Source organism: Curcuma longa, chromosome 12 (assembly GCF_044706935.1).
Source record: "Curcuma longa cultivar G26 ecotype Majalengka, Jawa Barat chromosome 12, ITB_CL_G26_1.1, whole genome shotgun sequence".
NCBI classification, from domain to species: Eukaryota; Viridiplantae; Streptophyta; class Magnoliopsida; order Zingiberales; family Zingiberaceae; genus Curcuma; species Curcuma longa.
The window spans coordinates 1,619,578-1,639,839 of record NC_133872.1 but is presented as its reverse complement, the minus strand read 5'-3'; the positions used below and the strand labels follow the sequence as shown (position 1 = coordinate 1,639,839).

General features: G+C 38.3%; 1 protein-coding gene, 1 long non-coding RNA gene and 1 pseudogene across 2 annotated transcripts; all 3 read right to left on the bottom strand.

The window, feature by feature from the left end:
- Positions 1-856: 856 nt before the first annotated feature.
- LOC141843080 (UDP-glycosyltransferase 13-like) lies at positions 857-2,606 on the bottom strand (annotated as a pseudogene).
- A 5,541-nt stretch (positions 2,607-8,147) lies between these two features.
- On the bottom strand, positions 8,148-8,489 carry LOC141842918 (uncharacterized). Its single transcript, XR_012602990.1, has 3 exons — positions 8,445-8,489; positions 8,264-8,371; positions 8,148-8,162 (listed from the first exon to the last, which is right to left on the bottom strand). It is a non-coding gene; the product is annotated as an uncharacterized LOC141842918 (long non-coding RNA).
- A 6,083-nt stretch (positions 8,490-14,572) lies between these two features.
- On the bottom strand, positions 14,573-16,162 carry LOC141843202 (anthocyanidin 5,3-O-glucosyltransferase-like). The gene has a single exon (XM_074731243.1). The coding sequence runs from the start codon at positions 16,133-16,135 to the stop codon at positions 14,693-14,695; it is 1,443 nt and encodes a 480-aa protein (XP_074587344.1). The 5' UTR covers positions 16,136-16,162; the 3' UTR covers positions 14,573-14,692.
- Positions 16,163-20,262: the final 4,100 nt, after the last annotated feature.

The following is a 20,262-nucleotide window of genomic DNA, read 5'->3' as shown; positions in this document are numbered from 1 at the left end:
TTCATTGTTGTTATTGGAACCACATTCTTGTTCACTAGCACGCCCTTGTCCATATCCACGACATCTTCCATGTTGGCTTTTATTGTTAGAAAACTTTCATCCTTCTTAGTTGGTTGAAGAGGCGTCTTAAGAAGTTGTTGAGTGATCACTTCATTTATTCTTTTCTTTTCTTCATGGGCTTGTAACGAACCCAATAGTTGCTCTATCGTCATAGCTTGTAGATCCCTGGTCTCTTCAATGATAGTTGTAATACTATCAAATCTTGAATCCAATGATTGAATAATTTTCTCAACAGTAATTATTTCTTCTCGTTTCTCATCATTTGTCTTTAGTTGATTGGAAATAGTAGAGACTCTAGAAAAATAATCGGATACCAACTCGCCTTCCTTCATACGAAAAGTATTAAATTGACTTCTTAATATCTGAAGGCATACCTTTTTCACGTTTCTTCTCTTTGATATGAGATTTAGAGCTTTTGCCATGCTTGCTTGGCCAAAGTATGCTTGAAATTTTTTCAAAACCATCATCATCTAAGGCTTGATAAACAAGAAGAGAGCCTTCTTGTCTCTTTTTTTTAAATCTTTTAAATTATCTTTCTGAGTAGAAGATAGTACTGACTCATCGTTTAACTCATCGTAGCCTTTCTCCACAACCTCCCAAACATCATGAGTTCCAAAGAGTGCCTTCATCTTGATACTCCAATTATCGTAGTTACTCGTCTTAAGTATTGAAATTTGGAAGGAAACTATATCTCCAATCAACATGGCTCTGATATCACTTTGTTAAAAAAATAAAAGATATTTATGGAAGAAAGATTTCACTTTTGTGGGAGAGGAACAATAAGAAAACACTAAATTTTAAAATTTTGACCTGCATTCCTTACAAACAAATGTCCTATTTATAGGCTACTTAATATAACTCATGTAATCTTACTAAGTCTACTATTTTATTCTACTCATTCCATTAATACAATATGATCATCATATACTCGTCACACCATTAACCCACTAACTCCACGTACCATATTACTTTAATATCATAAAATTTAATTTAACTTTCAACCCTAGACTGCAGCTTCAAGGTTTTAACTAGCTCCAGCCACGCCTGCTGTGAGGACCCCCTTTCACTCCACGCCTCCGCCGCCATTTCTTTAGCCGCCGCCGCCCGCCGCCTCAATTCCCTCCCTCCCTCTGACTCCATCACCCACCTCACCTTCGTCTCCACCTCGTCAGCCTCCACCATCTCTCTGTCGTAACCCTCCATCACCACCGCCAATTTCATCTGTTCCACCAAGAACACCTTGTTCATCCTCTGCTCCGCGTACAGCGGCCACGCCACTATCGCCACTCCGGCGGAGATCGCCTCCAGCGTGGAGTTCCACCCGCAGTGCGAGACGAAGCATCCCACCGAGCCGTGGTTCAGCACCTCCACCTGCGGCGCCCACGACTTCGCCACCATCCCCCTCTGCTTCGTCCGCTCCAAGAATCCCTCCGGCAACAGAACGTCCAGGTACAGCTCCGACGTCGCCGTCGGCGGATCCTTAGGGACCCCCACGACCCAAAGAAATCGCTGCCCGCTTCTCTCGAGGCCAACGGCAATCTGCTTGAGCTGCTCCACGGAGAACGAACCCATGCTGCCAAAGCAGAGGAACACCACGCTATCGCGTGGTTGTGCGTCCAGCCACGCCATGCACTCTGCTTTTGTTTCATCCTTTCCTCTGCTCCCTTCCGTGATCAGCGGCCCGATGCAATAGATCTTTGGCATCCGGCGTCCGGGAAGACACGCCCCTTCCCGAAGAGCCTTAACGGCCTCTGCTTCCAGCGACTCGAACGAGTTGATAAGGAAGGCGTCACCATCCGGGAGCCTCGGGGCAATCTTGTTTACGAAACATTCATAAGACTCCGAAGCGGGATCCATAACCTCTATGGGCATATCGGAGGCGGGAATAGGGGGCAGTCCGGGGAAATGGATAGGTGTATTCGCGAGCTCGCCGAGGCCGATGATCAGTGAGCTCAAGGGAGGGAAAGTAGAGCATGGAGGCGAGAGCGGAGGCGCCGGTGGCGATGAAAAAGTAGGCTGGGATGTCGAGCTCGGCGACGACGACGTCGAGAGCGACGGTGCATAAGAAGTCGAGGACGACGGCGCGGACGTCATTTTCCAGGCGGTGGGCGGCTAGGAAACGAAGGAGCTCATGGTTGTTGAGCCGTACGCTATCGACCGTCGTGGGTAGGGCGGGGAAGGTGGCGGAGACGCTGGCAATGAAGGAGTCGTCGGGCGGCGGGAGCTGGTGGAAGGAGATGGAGGGGTGGGCGGCGGAGACACTGGAAATGAAGGAGTCGAGGGAAGGGTGCTTGATGGGGAACTGCATGAGGACCACTGCGACGGCGAAGTCGTGGCGGAGGAAGAGCTTGGCTAGCTCCACCATGGGGAGTAGATGCCCGACGCCGGACATGGGATACAACACCACCGTCGGTTTCATCGCCATTTCCGGTCCCTCGACGGCCATCTCCACTACTACAAGGTCTCTAATAAAATCAAGAGGAGAGGAGAAGAGGAAGAAGACGAAAGTTCTTGACTTCAGTTTAGAGGCAGAGGAGTGAGGAGGAAGAGATGGAACCCGCCTGTTCATTAATCATGTCCTTGGCTCCAGATCCCAATAATGAACCACGTGTCGGCTATAGCATGTTCAGTAGATCTACTGCACTATATTTTACATAAGTTGGTGAATGATGTCCAAGTTTTGTTGATCCGACCAAGAATGAACCTCGTGTCGGCTCTAGCATGTTCGATTGACGTGCTGCACTATATTTTACATAAGTTGGTGAAAGATTTGCTGCTGCAAGTTTATTTATGACCACCAGAATAAATCAGGAAGCGCATACAAGTGATCTAATCCAGATGCCAGCATCCTTTATGATTGATTTCTCCATTTGGAAAATTAAAATTTTTGTAAATACGCCGTGCTAAGGATCGAACTGCGGATCCCTGGAATTATAATCACAACTCGGATGTCCTACCGTTGCACCATTGTCCCAGGGACTTACATAAGTTGGTGAAAGATTTACCTGCTGCCTGTGTGTAATTGTGCATGACACAGTGAAGAACTGTGCACGATTATGGATCGACAAGATTTTATTTATTTAGTTTTTAAATTTATGATTAAATTATTTAAAATTTTATTTTTAAAAAACAGAGATTGAATTATAATATTGAATATAAAAAATTTTTAAAATGAAAAAAATGTAGATGGATGTGTAAATATCGTGTGTGTATATATAAAATAGAATCATTAAATTTAAATTTTAGAGTTCTATTTTGATATTTTAGATTGACGTTCCATTTTAATTGTGTTAATGTTTCGAGATAAATTTTCTAAATTTTAAGAAATAAATATCTTTTATGATTAATATTTTAATCATTTATTGAATATTAATTTTAAAATTATTATTTATGTTATTCATGATTTTTTTTCAAAAATATAATGTCTAAATGAATGTTTTTTTTTAGAAATCTCCATAACATTATTAAAGTATTTCGGATCAGGTTTAGTGGATATAACCTTCTACTTCCCGACAAATTGAAGAAGATAATGTGAATATGATAAACATAAAAGAAATAAATCAACGTAACATAAATGAAATTTTTTCCGACGATCTAGAAAAATATATGTACATGTCAACAAAAGTTGATGTTTATTTGACCCTAGAAGACTTGACGGAACTAGATCAATTTGATAAATTTATAATTAAAAATTGATTGGGAAATTATATTTTGATAAAGAAAAATATATAATTATTAGAAAATAAAAAGTCAATCTTATAAACCTAACAGAATTCACAATTAACTCAAGATCAGTATTTGAAATACAATATCCCATAACTTCTATGAGAACAATAGACTTTTAGAACCACAAGTAGAAAAAGACCAATAAAAATTATATTCTTTTGGAAGAAATTATATACTTCTAAATATAATTGAATGTGACCTTTAGCTATGCTAGTACTTAGAATTGTCAAACAGATTAATTCATATAGGCGCAAATCAATTCACTAGAAATTCATCATATGACAGAGCGGACGGGTCAATCCATCAAGTTAGTGAGTTGAAAAATTTTCAATCCAACCCAATTTAAGATGAGTTCGAGGGTTAGGCAGGTCAATTCACGGACCTGTCAAAAAATAAAAAATATAGAAAATATTAAAATATTTTAGTTTAGATTGTAATTTAAATAAGTTAAGTTAAAGATTTTAAGTTTGGATTGCGATTTAAACGGATCAAACCCACTAATTCATTAAATTTTTTTCTTTAATTTTAAATTTTGAAGAAAAAAATAAATTTTCTCAACCCATGGGCCAACCCACGAGGGTCGCGGGCTAGGCGGATCAACCTACTTGAATACATCTTAAAATGGATTGATAAAATTTCAATTCAACCTGTTTAGATTGTTCGATAAGATGGATTAATTTGATAGGTCTAATTTAAATTGATGACTCTATTAGTACTTAATGAAATTTTGATATGTAATTAAATAAGTTTGAAATTATCTTTGTTATGTTTGATGTTCACCTAAATGTATAGGGATTTAAGAAAACATTGAACAGTTGGGTCATACAACAGTTAATAACATTAGGAATAATACAAACACACCTTTATCTAATTATAGAAGTCTCGCAAAGAAGTAGAATAAAAAAAAGAGACAATCTAAAATATTTTTCAATTACAAAAAAAAAAGATAATCATAAAATTTGTCTTTTTAAATAAAAACTAAAATGCATATTTTTCATTCCTAAATTATCATTATTCCAACACTATTACATCATGCGTATGTTCGGTGAATAACCAATACACGCCTCCATGAAAGAAAGGGAAGAAGGCGATATGAGTAAAACTGCCCGAGATTGGTATCGGCCCTATGAACCAAATAAGCTCCAACAACAAATCTTATTCGGAATTCGAAGGCCCTATTCTTCTTTCCCATCGCATTATCAATTTCAATCACCAGGAAAACAAGAACGATTCGAAGATACAACTTTCAAAACTAAGAAACTAACGGAATCAATGAAACCTTACCAAAAGAAAAAAATAGTAGTGATCGGCGTTTGAAAAATCATGCGGAGAGAAAGAGAGAGAGCGTCCTTACAGATCTATGAGAACGGTCATGCTTGTTTGGCCGAAGTAGCACTTGAGATTTTCTCAAAATCATCATCATTTAAAGCTTGATAAACGAGGAAGAGAGTCTTTTAATCTCTCTTTCTTAAATCTTTCAAACTATCTTTTTTGAGTAGAAGATAGTACTAACTCATCGTTTGACTCATCGTAGTCTTTCTCCACAACCTCTCAAACATCATGAGGTCTAAGGAGTGTCTTTATATTGATACTTCAATTATCATAGTTACTTGTCTTGATCATATTGAAACTTGAAAGGGAATCATATCTCCATTCGACATGACTCTGATACTATTTTGTTAGAAAAATAAAAGAGATTTGTGAAAGAAAGATCTCACTTATATATGTGAAAGAGGAAGAGAAAAAAATACCAAACTTTAAAATTTTAAACGGCCTCCTTTACAAATAATTTGACATATTTATAGGCTACTTAACATAATTCATGTAAACCCACTAACTCTATTATTTTATCTTACACACCCCATTAATGCAACATAACCACCACTATTCGCTACCTCATCAACACACTAAGTTCACATATCACATTATCATTATCACAAAATTAAATTTAATTTTCAACCTTCCAAATATACATTAGTAATTTGTGTTTTAATTTAATTTGATGCCAAGAATATTAATTGTTACCTTCCATTATAACAAATATACATTAGTAATTTGTCTTTTAATTTAATTTGATGCCAAGAATATTAATTAAACTATTACCTTCTAATATATCAGAAGCCACTCCGTTACTTAATACACTTCGATAATTCAAAACATACTATGATAAAAATTATCAGAAGCTACTCTGTTACTTAATACACTTTCCGATAACTCAAAAAACGTACTATGACAAAAATTGTCAGAAGCCACACTGCAAATTCTTATTTAAATTAAAAAAAATTTGAATTAGAATTTTTATCCTGATTTACACAGAGCATCATTGGATTCACATCAACATATTATTGGGAAAATAAAAGATGTTTGTGGAAGAAAGATCTCACAACTTTTGTGGAAGAAAGTTCTCACTTGAAATATTAAACTCTAAAATTTTAATCTGAATTCCTTACAAACAAATGATCTATTTATAGACTACTTAACATAACCCATATAAACCCACTAAGTCCACTATTTTCTCCCACTCACTCCATTAATACAACATGACCACCACTATTCACCACATCATCAGCACACTAACTCCACATACCACATTACTTTAATATCACAAAATTAAATTAAATTTTCAGCACCCCCTCTTAAGCATAATTTTGTGACTCCAAGCAAACTTCGCATTTTAATAAAATCTTCAAATTTGAGGGCTTGGTAAAGATATCAACAACTTAATTTTGAGACTTTGTGTATTCCACTTACACTTTTTTTCTTATGATGCACTCTCTGATATAGTGATAGCGCATATCGATATGCTTACTTCTATTATGAAAGACTGGATTCTTTGCTAATGCTATTGCAGATTTGTTGTCAACTCAAATCTTGGTTGCCTCTTCTTGTAGTAAATTTATCTCCTTTAATAAATTTCTGAGCCAAATAGTATGACAAACACATGAAGTCGCAGCCACGTACTCTGCTTCTCAAGTAGAAAGTGTGACAATAGGTTGTTTCTTTGACATCCAAATGAACGTTGTATCTCCTATATATAACACAAATCCGGTAGTACTTTTTTTATTATCCATATCTCCACCCCAATCACTATCATTATATCCTTCAAGTTTAAAAGTATTAGATGATGAATAAAGCAATTCAAAATCTATCGTACCTTTGATATAACGCAAAATTCTCTTAGCAATTTTAAAATGGGTGATAGTTGGAGCCTTCATGTAGTAGCTAACAAGTCCAACAGCATAAAGAATATCAGGTCGTGTACATGTCAAGTATCGTAAGCTTCCAACTAAACTCTTGAAAAATGTTGGGTCAACACTTTCTCCTTTATCATGCTTTGACAGTTTGACTCTACATTCTATTGGGGTGTTTATGGGTTTGCTGTTATCCATCTTGAACTTCTTTAATATCTCTCGCATAACCTTCTTAAGAGATGAAGATTCCGTCTTCCCTTTGATTTACTTCGATGCCCAAATAATATATCATGAGCCCAATATATGTCATCTCAAACTCCTTAGCCATTATTTCTTTAAATTTTCCAAAGATACTTGGATTGCTTCTAGTAAAGATCAAGTCATCAACATATAAACATATGATCAAAATATCTTTATCTTCAGGGGCGGAGCTAGGATATTGATCGAGTGTGGGCAACAATATAATATATTTAATACAATCAAATAAAATTAAAATTTTATAATCATAAAATTATGCATGTTCTAAAATTAAACATCAACATTAACTAAATAACATATATATTGAGTGTGCCCTACAAAAAAAAACTCATATGAGGAATAACTATGTTTCATTATCTAATAATAGAAGTTCAATAAATGTCTTGTTAGGCTACAGAATAAACACCTATCCATAATTATCTTACATACCTTAGCATTTATTTTAAGAAGGACATTGGTTAGATACTGATCATTGATCTTGTTAGGAGAGATGCATTGAGTAACAATACCCATTTCTACAAGATTCTTCTTCTTCCATGGTCCTACAGAGAAGATAGTATAACTATTTCTAGTAATGTTCAAAATAATCAAATTAGAGAGGAATATTATCTAACCATATATTTCAGAATTTTTTTCTCAGGCAAGACACAAAGAAGAAATTGTGGTTTCTCTGGAATACGTGGCATCATCTTCTCAAACATCCGTTCCACTCTTACAACAGGACTCAATAGTCTCTGATACAAGACAAATTAATTTCAGACTAGGATAGGAAATCAGAAAGGAAATTGATAATGGAGGATTGAGACACAAGAATAATTAACCTTGATGGTAGAGAGTACCGTTGACGGAGAATTGCAAAATTACCTTTTGGTTAAAGTTCCATCATCCATTTCGAGGCACAAGATCTTCCTCATTACCAATCTTCAGCTATGTTAAGAAAATTTGTCATTTAAATGAATAGTACAGTATCACAAAAATAATCATATTTTTCAGCAATATGGATGTTAGGCAAGAACCCAGATGACTACCATTGGTGCATGAAGAACACGACCATCCAACTTCATCAGTTGCTTATCTATGTAAAGACCACAAGCACTAAGAATTGGATCCTCATCATACTGATTTTTCTTTAGAAACTGTGACAGTAGGAATAATTAGCAATGATGCATAAAACTACAATTAAGTACATATAAAAGCAAAAGAGCCTACATTTGTCACCACACTGATTCTTTCCTGTGATAGCATATACAAAGCTATCTATTCCACCATCATCATAAAAAGATGTTTAGCTATGAAACCCAACTGCAATTGAATCAAAATCAAATTAACATTTGTCATCAAAATGTGAAACAAAATATTCCCAAGAATAGAAAACTAAAAAAATAATAGCAAAATATTATAAAATAATTACCTTATAATTGTTCTTTTCGGGTCTTCATATTTTGAAACCTTTGTATAATAGCATCATTATCAACCGTTAGAAATATTTCTTTCTCCACATAGACAATAAGACTATCATTCATCCAATCATCACTCATCCGATTGCGCAACTTATCTTTCACAATTCGCATGGCAGAAAATACTCTCTCTACCGTCGCAGTTGCAACATGTAAAATTAATGCTAATGTCAAAAGTTTAAAAACCAATGGATACACCTTTGTTGACACATCACGAGATTCATCAACCAAAATAGAGAATAATGAATCACCAAGATCTCTAATAATAACATTAATTGTTTCAGTTGCACAAGCACTTACTATATCCTTCTGAATATCAGGTGATGTTAACTTGTAATTTTTAGGAGCATTTTTCAATATCACATCATTAATTTCTTTGTTATGAGCACCTAAAAACTCCAGTTGAATAAGAAAGTTACCCGGATTAAGAGAACCTTCAGTCTCATCATGACCGCGAAATGAATGCCCTTGTCGTAATAAAACTCTAATACAATCAATTGAAGCATTAAGACGAATACGATAATCATTCCGCATTTGCTATGATTGTTTGTGCAAAATTGATTGAATATGTGCATCTTGATTCATCAAAGCTTCACAATTCATTCGAGCTTTATGATGTTCACTATCATGTTGGCCAACATGAATGTTTAATCTATCTTTACTCTTCCAATTTGTGAATCCTTCACTAACAAAAGTCTCCCCTCCTGCTTGTTTTCCTTTAGTTGTTTTGAAGAGATAACAATATAAACAATATGCGGCATCTTTTTCTATGCTATATTCCAACCAATCACCAAATTCCTTAAACCAAGAAGGATTGAACCTTCTAAATTGACTTACTCCAAATTTTCGTTTTGGGAATTCATAACATGAAGGTTGACATGGACCTTTTTGCAAATATATCCTTCGAACTTGATCCCTAATGTTAGCATTATAAGAACAAATTGGAATCCTTAATCCAGGATCTGTCGGTAATTGTGAAAAATCAAATTCAACTGTGACATCTCCAATATTTTGTTCTTCTAATTCTAGAGCTTTCCTTTTGAAAAATTTATGCATTGTTGACATAATGTTTTCCTAAGATCAATAAATAAATAAATAAATAAACAACAATCACACTTAAATAAATAATAAATTAACAATTAGAAAAAGGGGTAAGAGTCTACCTCAATTGGCCAATTTGCTTCCCAAGATATGGCTGCTCAATCAACGGTATTGGTTGCTCCAAAATTCAATCTAGCAAACATAAACCCATAATTAGAAGAAAAAAATAGTTAGAAAAATTAAACCCATCATGAACTACATCTCCTGCTACTTGTGCTGATGTGCAATTTAGAAACATGTGGATATAATTCGATATCTTTGCCTCTATAAACTCAGTTCTGTATTAATGGTTGCTGAAGTATGTCTACTTGTTTGACTTATCAGAAATTCAGAATCAAGTATAAAATATACATGCAACTATTGATTTAAAAGATCATCACAACTATAAAACATATCTGGCCAATTGAGATAGTACAAAACTATAAAATTTATTATGTAGGGTGTTTTTTTAAATGCTTGGTTCCTCTAATTTTCCAAAAGTTTCAGCCTCCTGCCCTTAGAGGCTATGTTCTGAAATAACAGACAACTCTTTTCTAGACACAATGGTTGAGTGATTTTTCCCCCTTCAAAACCACCAAAATGGAAGCAAATTTGAGATTGGAAAGTCAAGGGAACAAGTAGCATTGGATATTGACTAATAAGTGAAAAAGCCATCTAATTACACTGATTAATAGTAATAGTTGTAAGTTTTGCCTAAGTTGTGAGATGGATATTGACATTTTTACTGCATACAGATTGAGTGGAAATTGAATTAACTGAATTACCTTCTTTTACTTGGGATATTACATGTAATTTGTGTATTTAAAATAAAGATTGCAATTGTTTGATGAAAATATTGATGCCATCAAATGGGGATTTTAGTACCTGAACTTTGGTGTATCTGAAAACTTTCCAGAAGCTTCATCGTGCCGGAATGCAAGCACTCGCTTTATCTCCCTCAAATTCACCTCCGACGGGCGATCGGCGGCAGGATCGGAGATGTGGAAGCCGGGGAGATAGAAGGCACGAGGGGACCAGCAACGTCATTGAGGAGGCAGGGAACGGCGGATTCGTGTTCTCGGAGGCGACGGCGAGTAGGATCTCGACTACGGGCTTCAGAAGGGCAGCGGAATCGGGATCCAGTGGGGAGAAGGGTTGAGATGGCAGTGAAGCCGGCAGTGACCAAAACTGATCGCGTAGTGCCTGGGATGGCGGAAAGGCGTCGGAGGGATGTCGACTACGGGCTTCAGGAGGGCTTCGGCAGTTCAGCTGGAGGAGGGCTTCGGCAGTGGGGGACGGCAGTTCAGCTGCAAGCCTGCAACAGCGGTCAGCGGGAGGAGGGCTTGCGGTTCAGGGCTTGCGGGGGAGGAGGAAGGCGCTGGTTTCGAGGCGCTGGTAGGGCAATCCCAACTAGACATGCTTCACATAATTTCATAAGGACATCAGGATGTTTGATGAGAGCAAGATAATCCTCTCATTCCATCTCCTTCGTTGAGAGCAATTCTAGTCCTCCCAAATTGAGATGCCCAAATTGAAGATGTCATATTTCTTCATCCAATTAATGTCTTTGTAGCAAGCATTTAGACACTTGGCAATATCATTTTGAATGTTAAGCAAGAACATTCTATGTCTTGTCATGGGCATATTAGTAATCAAGTGACCAATATCATCTTTCAAGAAATGCATGTTATCTTTTAGGTGAATATCATATCTTTTTTTCCAAGAGTTGCCTTAAGCTCAAGATATTGCTCTTCATATTTGGCACAAAGTAAACATTCAAAATAAATTGATATTTTCCATTCTTCAAGCGGATGAGAATGTTACCTTTGCCTTTTATATTGATCTTCAATTCATCTACGAATGATACATTGCCACCAATTGTTCATCATGCTCTACGAATATGCTTCTTTTCTACACATATGATTGCTTGCACTTGTGTCGAGATACCACACTATATCTTCATCTCTTTTATTATCTTTGTATGCTAGCAATAGAGTGCTATCTTCTTCTTTTCTTTCTTCCATATAATTTACTTTTTCATATACTTTCTTCTTAGGTGATCCACACTCTCTACATAATGACCAAACTTGTCACAATTGTGGCACTTAATTTGAGATTTATCATACCTCGAGTTTATGTGACCTCCCCGTGTCCTCTCGTTGAATTTTCTCCTCTTTCATTGTTGTTATTGAAACCCCCTTCTTGTTCACTAGCACACTCTTGTCCATATCCACGACATCTTCCACGTTGGCTTTTATTGTTAGAAAACTTTCATCCTTCTTAGTTGGTTGAAGAGCAATATTCCGCGTCTTAAGGAGTTGTTGAGTGATCACTTCATTTATTGTCTTGTTTTCTTCATGGGCTTGTAATGAACCCAATAGTTGCTCTATCGTCATGGCTTGTAGATCCTTGGTCTCTTCAATGATAATTGTAATACTATCAAATGTTGAATCCAATTATTGAAGAATTTTCTCAACAGTAGTTATTTCTTCTCGTTTCTCATCATTTTTCTTTAGTTGATTGGAAATGGTAGAGACTCAAAAAATAATTGGATACCAACTCGTATTCCTTCGTACGAAGAGTATTAAATTGACTTCTTAATATCTGACGGCATACCTTTTTCACGTTTTTTCTCTTTGATATGAGATTTAGAGCTTTTGTCCATGCTTGCTTGGCCGAAATAGCGCTTGAGATTTTCTCAAAATCATCATCATCTAAGGCTTGATAAACAACAAGAGAGCTTTCTTGTCTCTCTTTTGTAAATCTTTTAAATTATCTTTTGAGTAGAAGATAGTAACTAACTCATTGTTTGACTCATCATAGTATTTCTCCACAACCTCGCAAACATATGAGTTCCAAGAAGTGCCTTCATCTTGATAATCTAATTGTCATAGTTACTCGTCTTAATTATTGAAATTTGGAAAGGAACCATACCTCCAATCAACATGGCTTTGATGCCACTTTGTTGAAAAATAAATGATATTTATGGAAGAAAGATTTCTCTTGGAAAAGGAATAATAAGAAAACACTAAATTTTAAAATTTTGATTTGTAAATATGTCCTATTTATATGCTACTTAATATAACCCATATAAATTTACTAAGTCTACTATTTTATTCTTATTTCATTAATATAATATGATCATCATATACTCATCACACCATTAACACACTAACTTCACCTACCATATTACTTTAATATTGTAAAATTTATTTACCGTAAAGGGGAGCCTGTGATCCTTTGTTTGAGGGGGGGATTGGGGTTGCAAAGGTGCAAACAGATTGAAACACATGGAAAAGATTATGGGTTTAAAAGGATGGAAATATCTCCATTGGCATGAAACCTTTTGGGAGAGCCCAAGAGCAAAGCTATGAGGGCTTACACCACTTTCTTCTTAGGTGATCCACACTCTCTAGCATAATGACCAAACTTGTCACAATTGTAGCACTTAATTTGAGATTTATCATACCTCGAGTTTGTGTGACCTCCCCGCGTCCTCTCGTTGAATTTTCTCCTCTTTCATTGTTGTTATTGGAACCCCATTCTTGTTCACTAGCACACCCTTGTCCATATCCACGCCATCTTCCACATTGGCTTTTATTGTTAGAAAACTTTCATCCTTCTTAGTTGGTTAAAGAGACATCTTAAGGAGTTGTTGAGTGATCACTTCATTTATTATCTTCTTTTCTTCATGGGCTTGTAATGAACCCAATAGTTGCTTTATCGTCCTAGCTTGTAGATCCTTGGTCTCTTCAATGATAGTTGTAATACTATCAAATCTTGAATCCAATGATCGAAGAATTTTCTCAACAGTAGTTATTTCTTCTTGTTTCTCATCATTTGTCTTTAGTTGATTGGAAATGGTAGAGACTCTAGAAAAATAATCAGATACCAACTCACCTTCCTTCATGCGAAGAGCATTAAATTTACTTCTTAATATCTGAAGGCATACCTTTTTCACTTTTTCTTCTCTTTAATATGAGATTTAGAGCTTTTGCCATGCTTGCTTGGCTGAAGTAGCGCTTGAGATTTTCTCAAAACCATCATCATCTAAGGCTTGATAAACAAGAAGAGAGCCTTCTTGTCTCTCTTTTTTAAATCTTTTAAATTATCTTTCTGAGTAGAAGATAGTACTGACTTATTGTTTGATTCAGCGTAGTCTTTCTCCACAACCTCCCGAACATCATGAATTCCAAGGCGTGCTTCCATCTTGATACTTCAATTGTTGTAGTTACTCGTCTTAAGTATTGAAATTTGGAAGGGAACCATACCTCTAATCAATATGGCTCTTATACCACTTTATTGAAAAAATAAAAGATATTTATGGAAGAAAGATTTCACTTTTATGGAAGAGGAACAATAAAAAAATATTAAATTTTAAAATTTTGATCTGCATTCCTTACAGACAAATGTTCTATCTATATGCTACTTAATATAACCCATGTAGTCCCCGGGGCAATGGTGCAACGGTAGAACATCCGATTTGTGATCCAGTGACCCGCGGTTCGATCCCCAGCTACGGCGTATTTACAAGAATTTTCTTCCAAATGGGGAACGCAATCAAAGGATGTTAGACATCTAGATTAACCGCCGTATGCGCTTCCCGATTTATCCTGGTGGTCGGTGAGAAACTTCCGTGGGACCGGGTCGGCCACTTCCCGATTTACCCTGGTGGTCGGTGGAAAATTTCTATGGGACCGGATCGGCCACCCCCAGAGAGAGATTGAGTTCATGAGACTGACTAGGATTTATCATTTTTTTTAATATAACCCAGGTAAACTTACTAAGTCTACTATTTTATTCCACTCATTTCATTAATATAATATGATCATCATATACTCTGTCACACCGTTAACCCACTAACCCCACCTATCATATTACTTTAATATCATAAAATTTAATTTAATTTTCAACACATATCTAGATCTGCAGCTTCAAGGTTTTGACTAGCTCCAGCCACGCCTGCTGTGAGGACCCCCTTTCACTCCACGCCTCTGCCGCCATCTCTTTAGCCGCCGCCGCCCGCCGCCTCAATTCCCTCCCTCCCTCTGACTCCATCACCCACCTCACCTTCGCCTCCACCTCGTCAGCCTCCACCATCTCTCTGTCGTAACCCTCCATCACCACCGCCAATTTCATCTGTTCCACCAAGAACACCTTGTTCATCCTCTGCTCCGCGTACAGCGGCCACGCCACTATCGCCACTCCGGCGGAGATCGCCTCCAGCGTCGAGTTCCACCCGCAGTGCGAGACGAAGCAGCCCACCGAGCCATGGTTCAGCACCTCCACCTGCGGCGCCCACGACTTCGCCACCATCCCCCTCTGCTTCGTCCGCTCCAAGAATCCATCCGGCAACAGATCGCCCAGGTCCAGCTCCGACGTCGCCGTCGGCGGATCCTTAGGGACCCCCACGACCCAAAGAAATCGTTGCCCGCTTCTCTCGAGGCCAACGGCAATCTGCTTGAGCTGCTCCACGGAGAACGAACCCATGCTGCCAAAGCAGAGGAACACCACGCTATCGCGTGGTTGTGCGTCCAGCCACGCCATGCACTCTGCTTTTGTTTCATCATTTCCTCTGCTCCCTTCCGTGATCAGCGGCCCGATGCAATAGATCTTTGGCATCCGGCGTCCGGGAAGACACGCCCCTTCCCGAAGAGCCTTAACGGCCTCTGCTTCCAGCGACTCGAACGAGTTGATAAGGAAGGCGTCACCATCCGGGATCCTCGGGGCAATCTTGTTTACGAACCATTCATAAGACTCCGAAGCGGGATTCATAACCTCTCTGGGCATATCGGAGGCGGGAATAGGGGGCAGTCCGGGGAAATGGATAGGTGTATCCGCGAGCTCGCCGAGGCCGAGATCAGTGAGCTCAAGGGAGGGAAAGTAGAGCATGGAGGCGAGAGCGGAGGCGCCGGTGGTGATGAAGAAGTAGGCTGGGATGTCGAGCTCGGCGGCGACGACGTCGAGAGCGACGGTGCATAAGAAGTCGAGGACGACGGCGCGGACGTCATTTTCCAGGCGGTGGGCAGCTAGGAAACGAAGGAGCTCATGGTTGTTGGGCCGTACGCCGTCGACCGGCATTGGTATGGAGGGGAAGGTGGCGGAGACGCTGGCAATGAAGAAGTCGTCGGGCGGCGGGAGCTGGTGGAAGGAGATGGAGGGGTGGGCGGCGGAGACACTGGAAATGAAGGAGTCGAGGGAAGGGTGCTTGATGGGGAACTGCATGAGGACCACTGCGACGGCGAAGTCGTGGCGGAGGAAGAGCTTGGCCAGCTCTACCATGGGGAGTAGATGTCCGATGGCGGACATGGAATACAACACCACCGTCGGTTTCATCGCCATTTCCGATCCCTCGACGGCCATCTCCACTACTACAAGGCCTCCAACAAAATCAAGAGGCAGAGGACTGAAGAGGAAGAAGACGAAGAGCTCTTGATTTAAGTGCAGAGGCATAGGGGTGAAGAGGAAGAGATGGAACCCGACTGTTCATTAATCATTTCATTGACATCAACCACGTACGTGATCAGTTCATTGACGCCAGGTCCCAAAATGAACCACGTGTCGGCTGTAGCAAGCTCGATTTACCTGCTGCGCTATATTTTACATAAGTTGGTGAAAGATGACCAAGTTTTGTTGATCCGCCCAAGAATGAACCACGTGTCGGCTGGAGCAAGTTCGATTTACCTGTTTCATGTTACAGTGAAAGATTTACCAGCTGCATTATATTTTATCGTGCGTGACGCAGTGTATAATTATGAATGATTGTGCGTGACCACTGCGTGTGATTGTATATAACTGTGTACGATTATGGATCGACAAGATTTTATTTATTTATTTATTTACAATTAAATCATTTAAAAATTTATTTTTAAGAGTCCCCCGATTGAATTATAATATTAAATATAAAAACAAATTAAAATGAATAAAAAATGTAGATGGATGGGTAAATATCGTGTGTATAAAATAGAATCATTGAATTTTGGAGGTCGATTTTGAGATTTTAAATTCACGTTCCATACTAACTTTATTAATATTTCAGGACAAATTCTTTAAATTTTGAGAAATAAATATCTTTTAAGGTTAATGTTTCAATCATTTATTAGATATTAATTTTAAAATTATTATTTATGTTATTCATGATTTTGTCCAAGAATATAATGTCTAAATGGATCTTATTTCTTAAGAAATCTCCATAACATTATTAAAATTTTTTAGGATAAGGTTCAGTGGATATAATCTTCTACTTCCCAACAAATCGAAAAACGAAGGTAACGTGAATATGATGAACATAAAAGAAATAAATCAGCATTACACAAATGAAAATTTTTTAAATGACCTAGAAGAATATATGTACATGTCAACAGAGAGCTATTTATTTGACCCTAGAAGATTTGACAGAACTAAATCAATTTAAAAAGATAAATTTATAATTAAAAGTTTACTGGGGAATTATATTTTGATAAAGAAAAAAAATATAATTGTTAGAAAATAAAAAATCAATTTATGAACCTAATAGAATCCACAACTACCTCAAGACCATTATTTGAGATACAATATCCCGAAACTTTTATGAGAATAATAGATTAAGGACAAGGACATCCACCTAGAACTAGCATAATTCTATATACAAATAATAATCCTTTACTTAGAACCACAGGTAGAAAAAGACCACTAGAAATTAATTCTTTGGAAGAAATTATATACTTTTAAATATAATTGAATGTGACCCTTAGTTATGTTAGTACCACAATGAAATTTTGATACGTGGTCAAATAAATCTAAAATTAAGTCTTTGTTATATTTGATGTGTGTGTCTAAGTATACAGGGATTTAAAGAGAACACACATATTTCAGATGATGAACTTTGATAGAAGACGCAAGCGAGCGAGGAGGATGATACGGGAAAGAAGCCGATGGGCTTGGTGCATCCGAGTTACAAAGAGTTGCATAAAAGTATTCTGACAAGAGCGAGAAGGACATATCAGCGCGAGCTAGAAGGGTTCTATGCAGCAGAGAGACGAAAAGTTAGAAAGAAGACAGGGCAAGACAACCAAGACAAAATGGAAAAGGAAAATGATCAACATGAGGTTGACCATTTTAGGCGCCTAGAACTAGTCCAAGTGCTTGGACTCATCGGACTCCAGGAGTCTTGATCCATTTCAGGAGCCTCCGCGTCCAAGCGCTCAGATCTATTCCAAACGCTCGGATACCCATTCCAGGTTAGCGCGAGCCATTGCCGAGACGGATCAGTATAGAGTCTATGTCAATGGATTCCAAGTGCCCGGATCGTTTCTAGGGCCCGGATCATAAGGAATCATCCAAACTCATTAGCAGACCATTGCCAGAGTGGATTAGGTTTGACGAATCCAAGCGCTTGAATTATTTCTAGGCGTACAAAAGAGTCATTCAGACCCGTTAGCGAGCTATTGCTAGAGTGGATTGGGTTCGACCAATCCAAGCCCCAAAAGGCTTCCAGGCGTCCAGAACTATCACGTCAGCACAACGGTCAGATCAAGAAAAAGTTATAAATAGACTGAAGCTCAAAGAAGAATGTACACACTTGATTTTAACTGTTTTCGCTTAGTCGTTTTTAGTGTTTTACGGTCAACCTTTTTATGAGGTTTCTTCACTTTCGAATCGTTTCCGACGAGTAAATTTTGAGTAGTGTTATTCATAGTTTTAGACTAACAACTTGAGGGTTGTAACCGTGTAAACTTTATGCCTTGTATTCCTTTTTTTATGTTATATTTCTGTTTTAATTAGTATATCCTTGCTAAAATGTTAGCAAGAGAAAAATGTTCACTTTTATTGTAGTGTTGGATCGAAAGCGCTAGAGGGGGGGTGAATAGCGCTCGCGGCTATTTCGTTCTTTTCGGAATCGTACGAGTAAAACAAACGCAGCGGAATAAAAAATTAAAGACAAGACACAAAGACACAAGATTTACTTGGTTCGGAGCCTTGAACGACTCCTACTCCAAGGCCCACGCTCCTTGAGCGTTTACGACGGGCAACACTTATAAGTTCGTAAAAATAGTTACAAAATATTACAAATGGAACTACAAGAAAGAAATGATACCGAAACCAATAATATTAAAAGAAAAGCTCCTTGACGTCGGTAACACTTCGAAGTCGTTGTTGGCAGCACGTTTGAAGAAGGAAGGCTTTTTTTTGTTGCCAGCACGTTGAAAAAAAGAAGCCTTAACGATTTTTTGTTGGCAGTACTTTTTGAAGAGCAAAAGCTTAGAAAAGAATTGTGATTCTTTGGCCTTCACGTTGAAACCTTGCTTTATAGGGTGTTAAGGAGCCTTGAAGCCCTCCACGTTGCATGCAACGTTTATCTAGATCCTCCTTATTTGCTCAATTGACCGGATTAATCAAATCCCATGCTTCACGTTGATCACGTTGCATTAACGTTGCATGTTTATAGGATTTTTATGCTCCTTTTTCCTACACGTTGAAGCTGCCCATTTTTCTTTTTCTTTTGCACCGTTTATCAAGAATCCACAATGCATGGAATTAATTCTTTGACCGAAAAGTGATCAAATGCTCTCCACCAATCACCTCATTTGATCCATTTAGTTCTCCACCAATTAAATGTTAGCCACCTCATTTGATCCATTTAATTCTCCACCAATTAAATGTTAGCCACCTCATTTGATCCATTTAATTTTCTCATCTAATCAGCTCGGCATCCACCTTGGTTGGGTCGACCGATCTCAAGGTTCGGTCGACTGATCCCCTAGTCGAACTCGATCAATTTGCTGGAGTTCTGATCTAGATGTTCGGTTGACCGATCCTGGCCGATTCCAACTCTGTACAAGCATGTTAGTTTCCTGCAAAAGAAAGTTAGAACACAACAGATAATATATAAGACAGTCTTCAAACTGTCCGATTCTGACTTCGAATTTCCAACCGGAAATTCTAGGTCGAACCGACGCCTACTGTTCCCTCTTCCGGAGAACGCGTCCTCACCTACTCCCCTCAGGAGAGATTACCTGATGCCAGTACGATCCTCCAGATCGACTGGACTTTTGCTCGGCGCTCGATGCTCCCGGACTTTCTGCTGGACTTCCGTTTCCCGGCTGGTCCAGTCTTCCACCTGGTTCGCGACACCAGGACTTTTCCACCTAGGGTTACCACCCCCTAGGACTTTTGCCTGAAGCACTCGACCCACCAAGACTTTCCGCATAGGGTTACCACCCCCTATGACCTAGGGTTACCACCCCCTAGGGTTTTCCCTTTGCCTAACCGCAGCTAGGACTTTTGCCTAAGTACACTTAGGACTTTCCTGCAAACTCATTCAAACCGTTAGATCACAAATGGACTTAACTTTGAATCCCTTTGCCATAATCAAAACTTAGGTTCGATCGTCGGATGCTTCCCGCACCAACAATCTCCCCCTTTTTGATTATGGCAATCAAAATTCAAAGTTAAGTAAAAATGCAAATAAACATTTTAAATATAAAATATATTAGCTAAAAATAAAAAAT

Excerpts from the sequence above, each read along its gene's own strand:
- LOC141843202 (XM_074731243.1), bottom strand. The coding sequence starts at position 16,135 with ATGGCCGTCGAGGGATCGGAAATGGCGATGAAACCGACGGTGGTGTTG.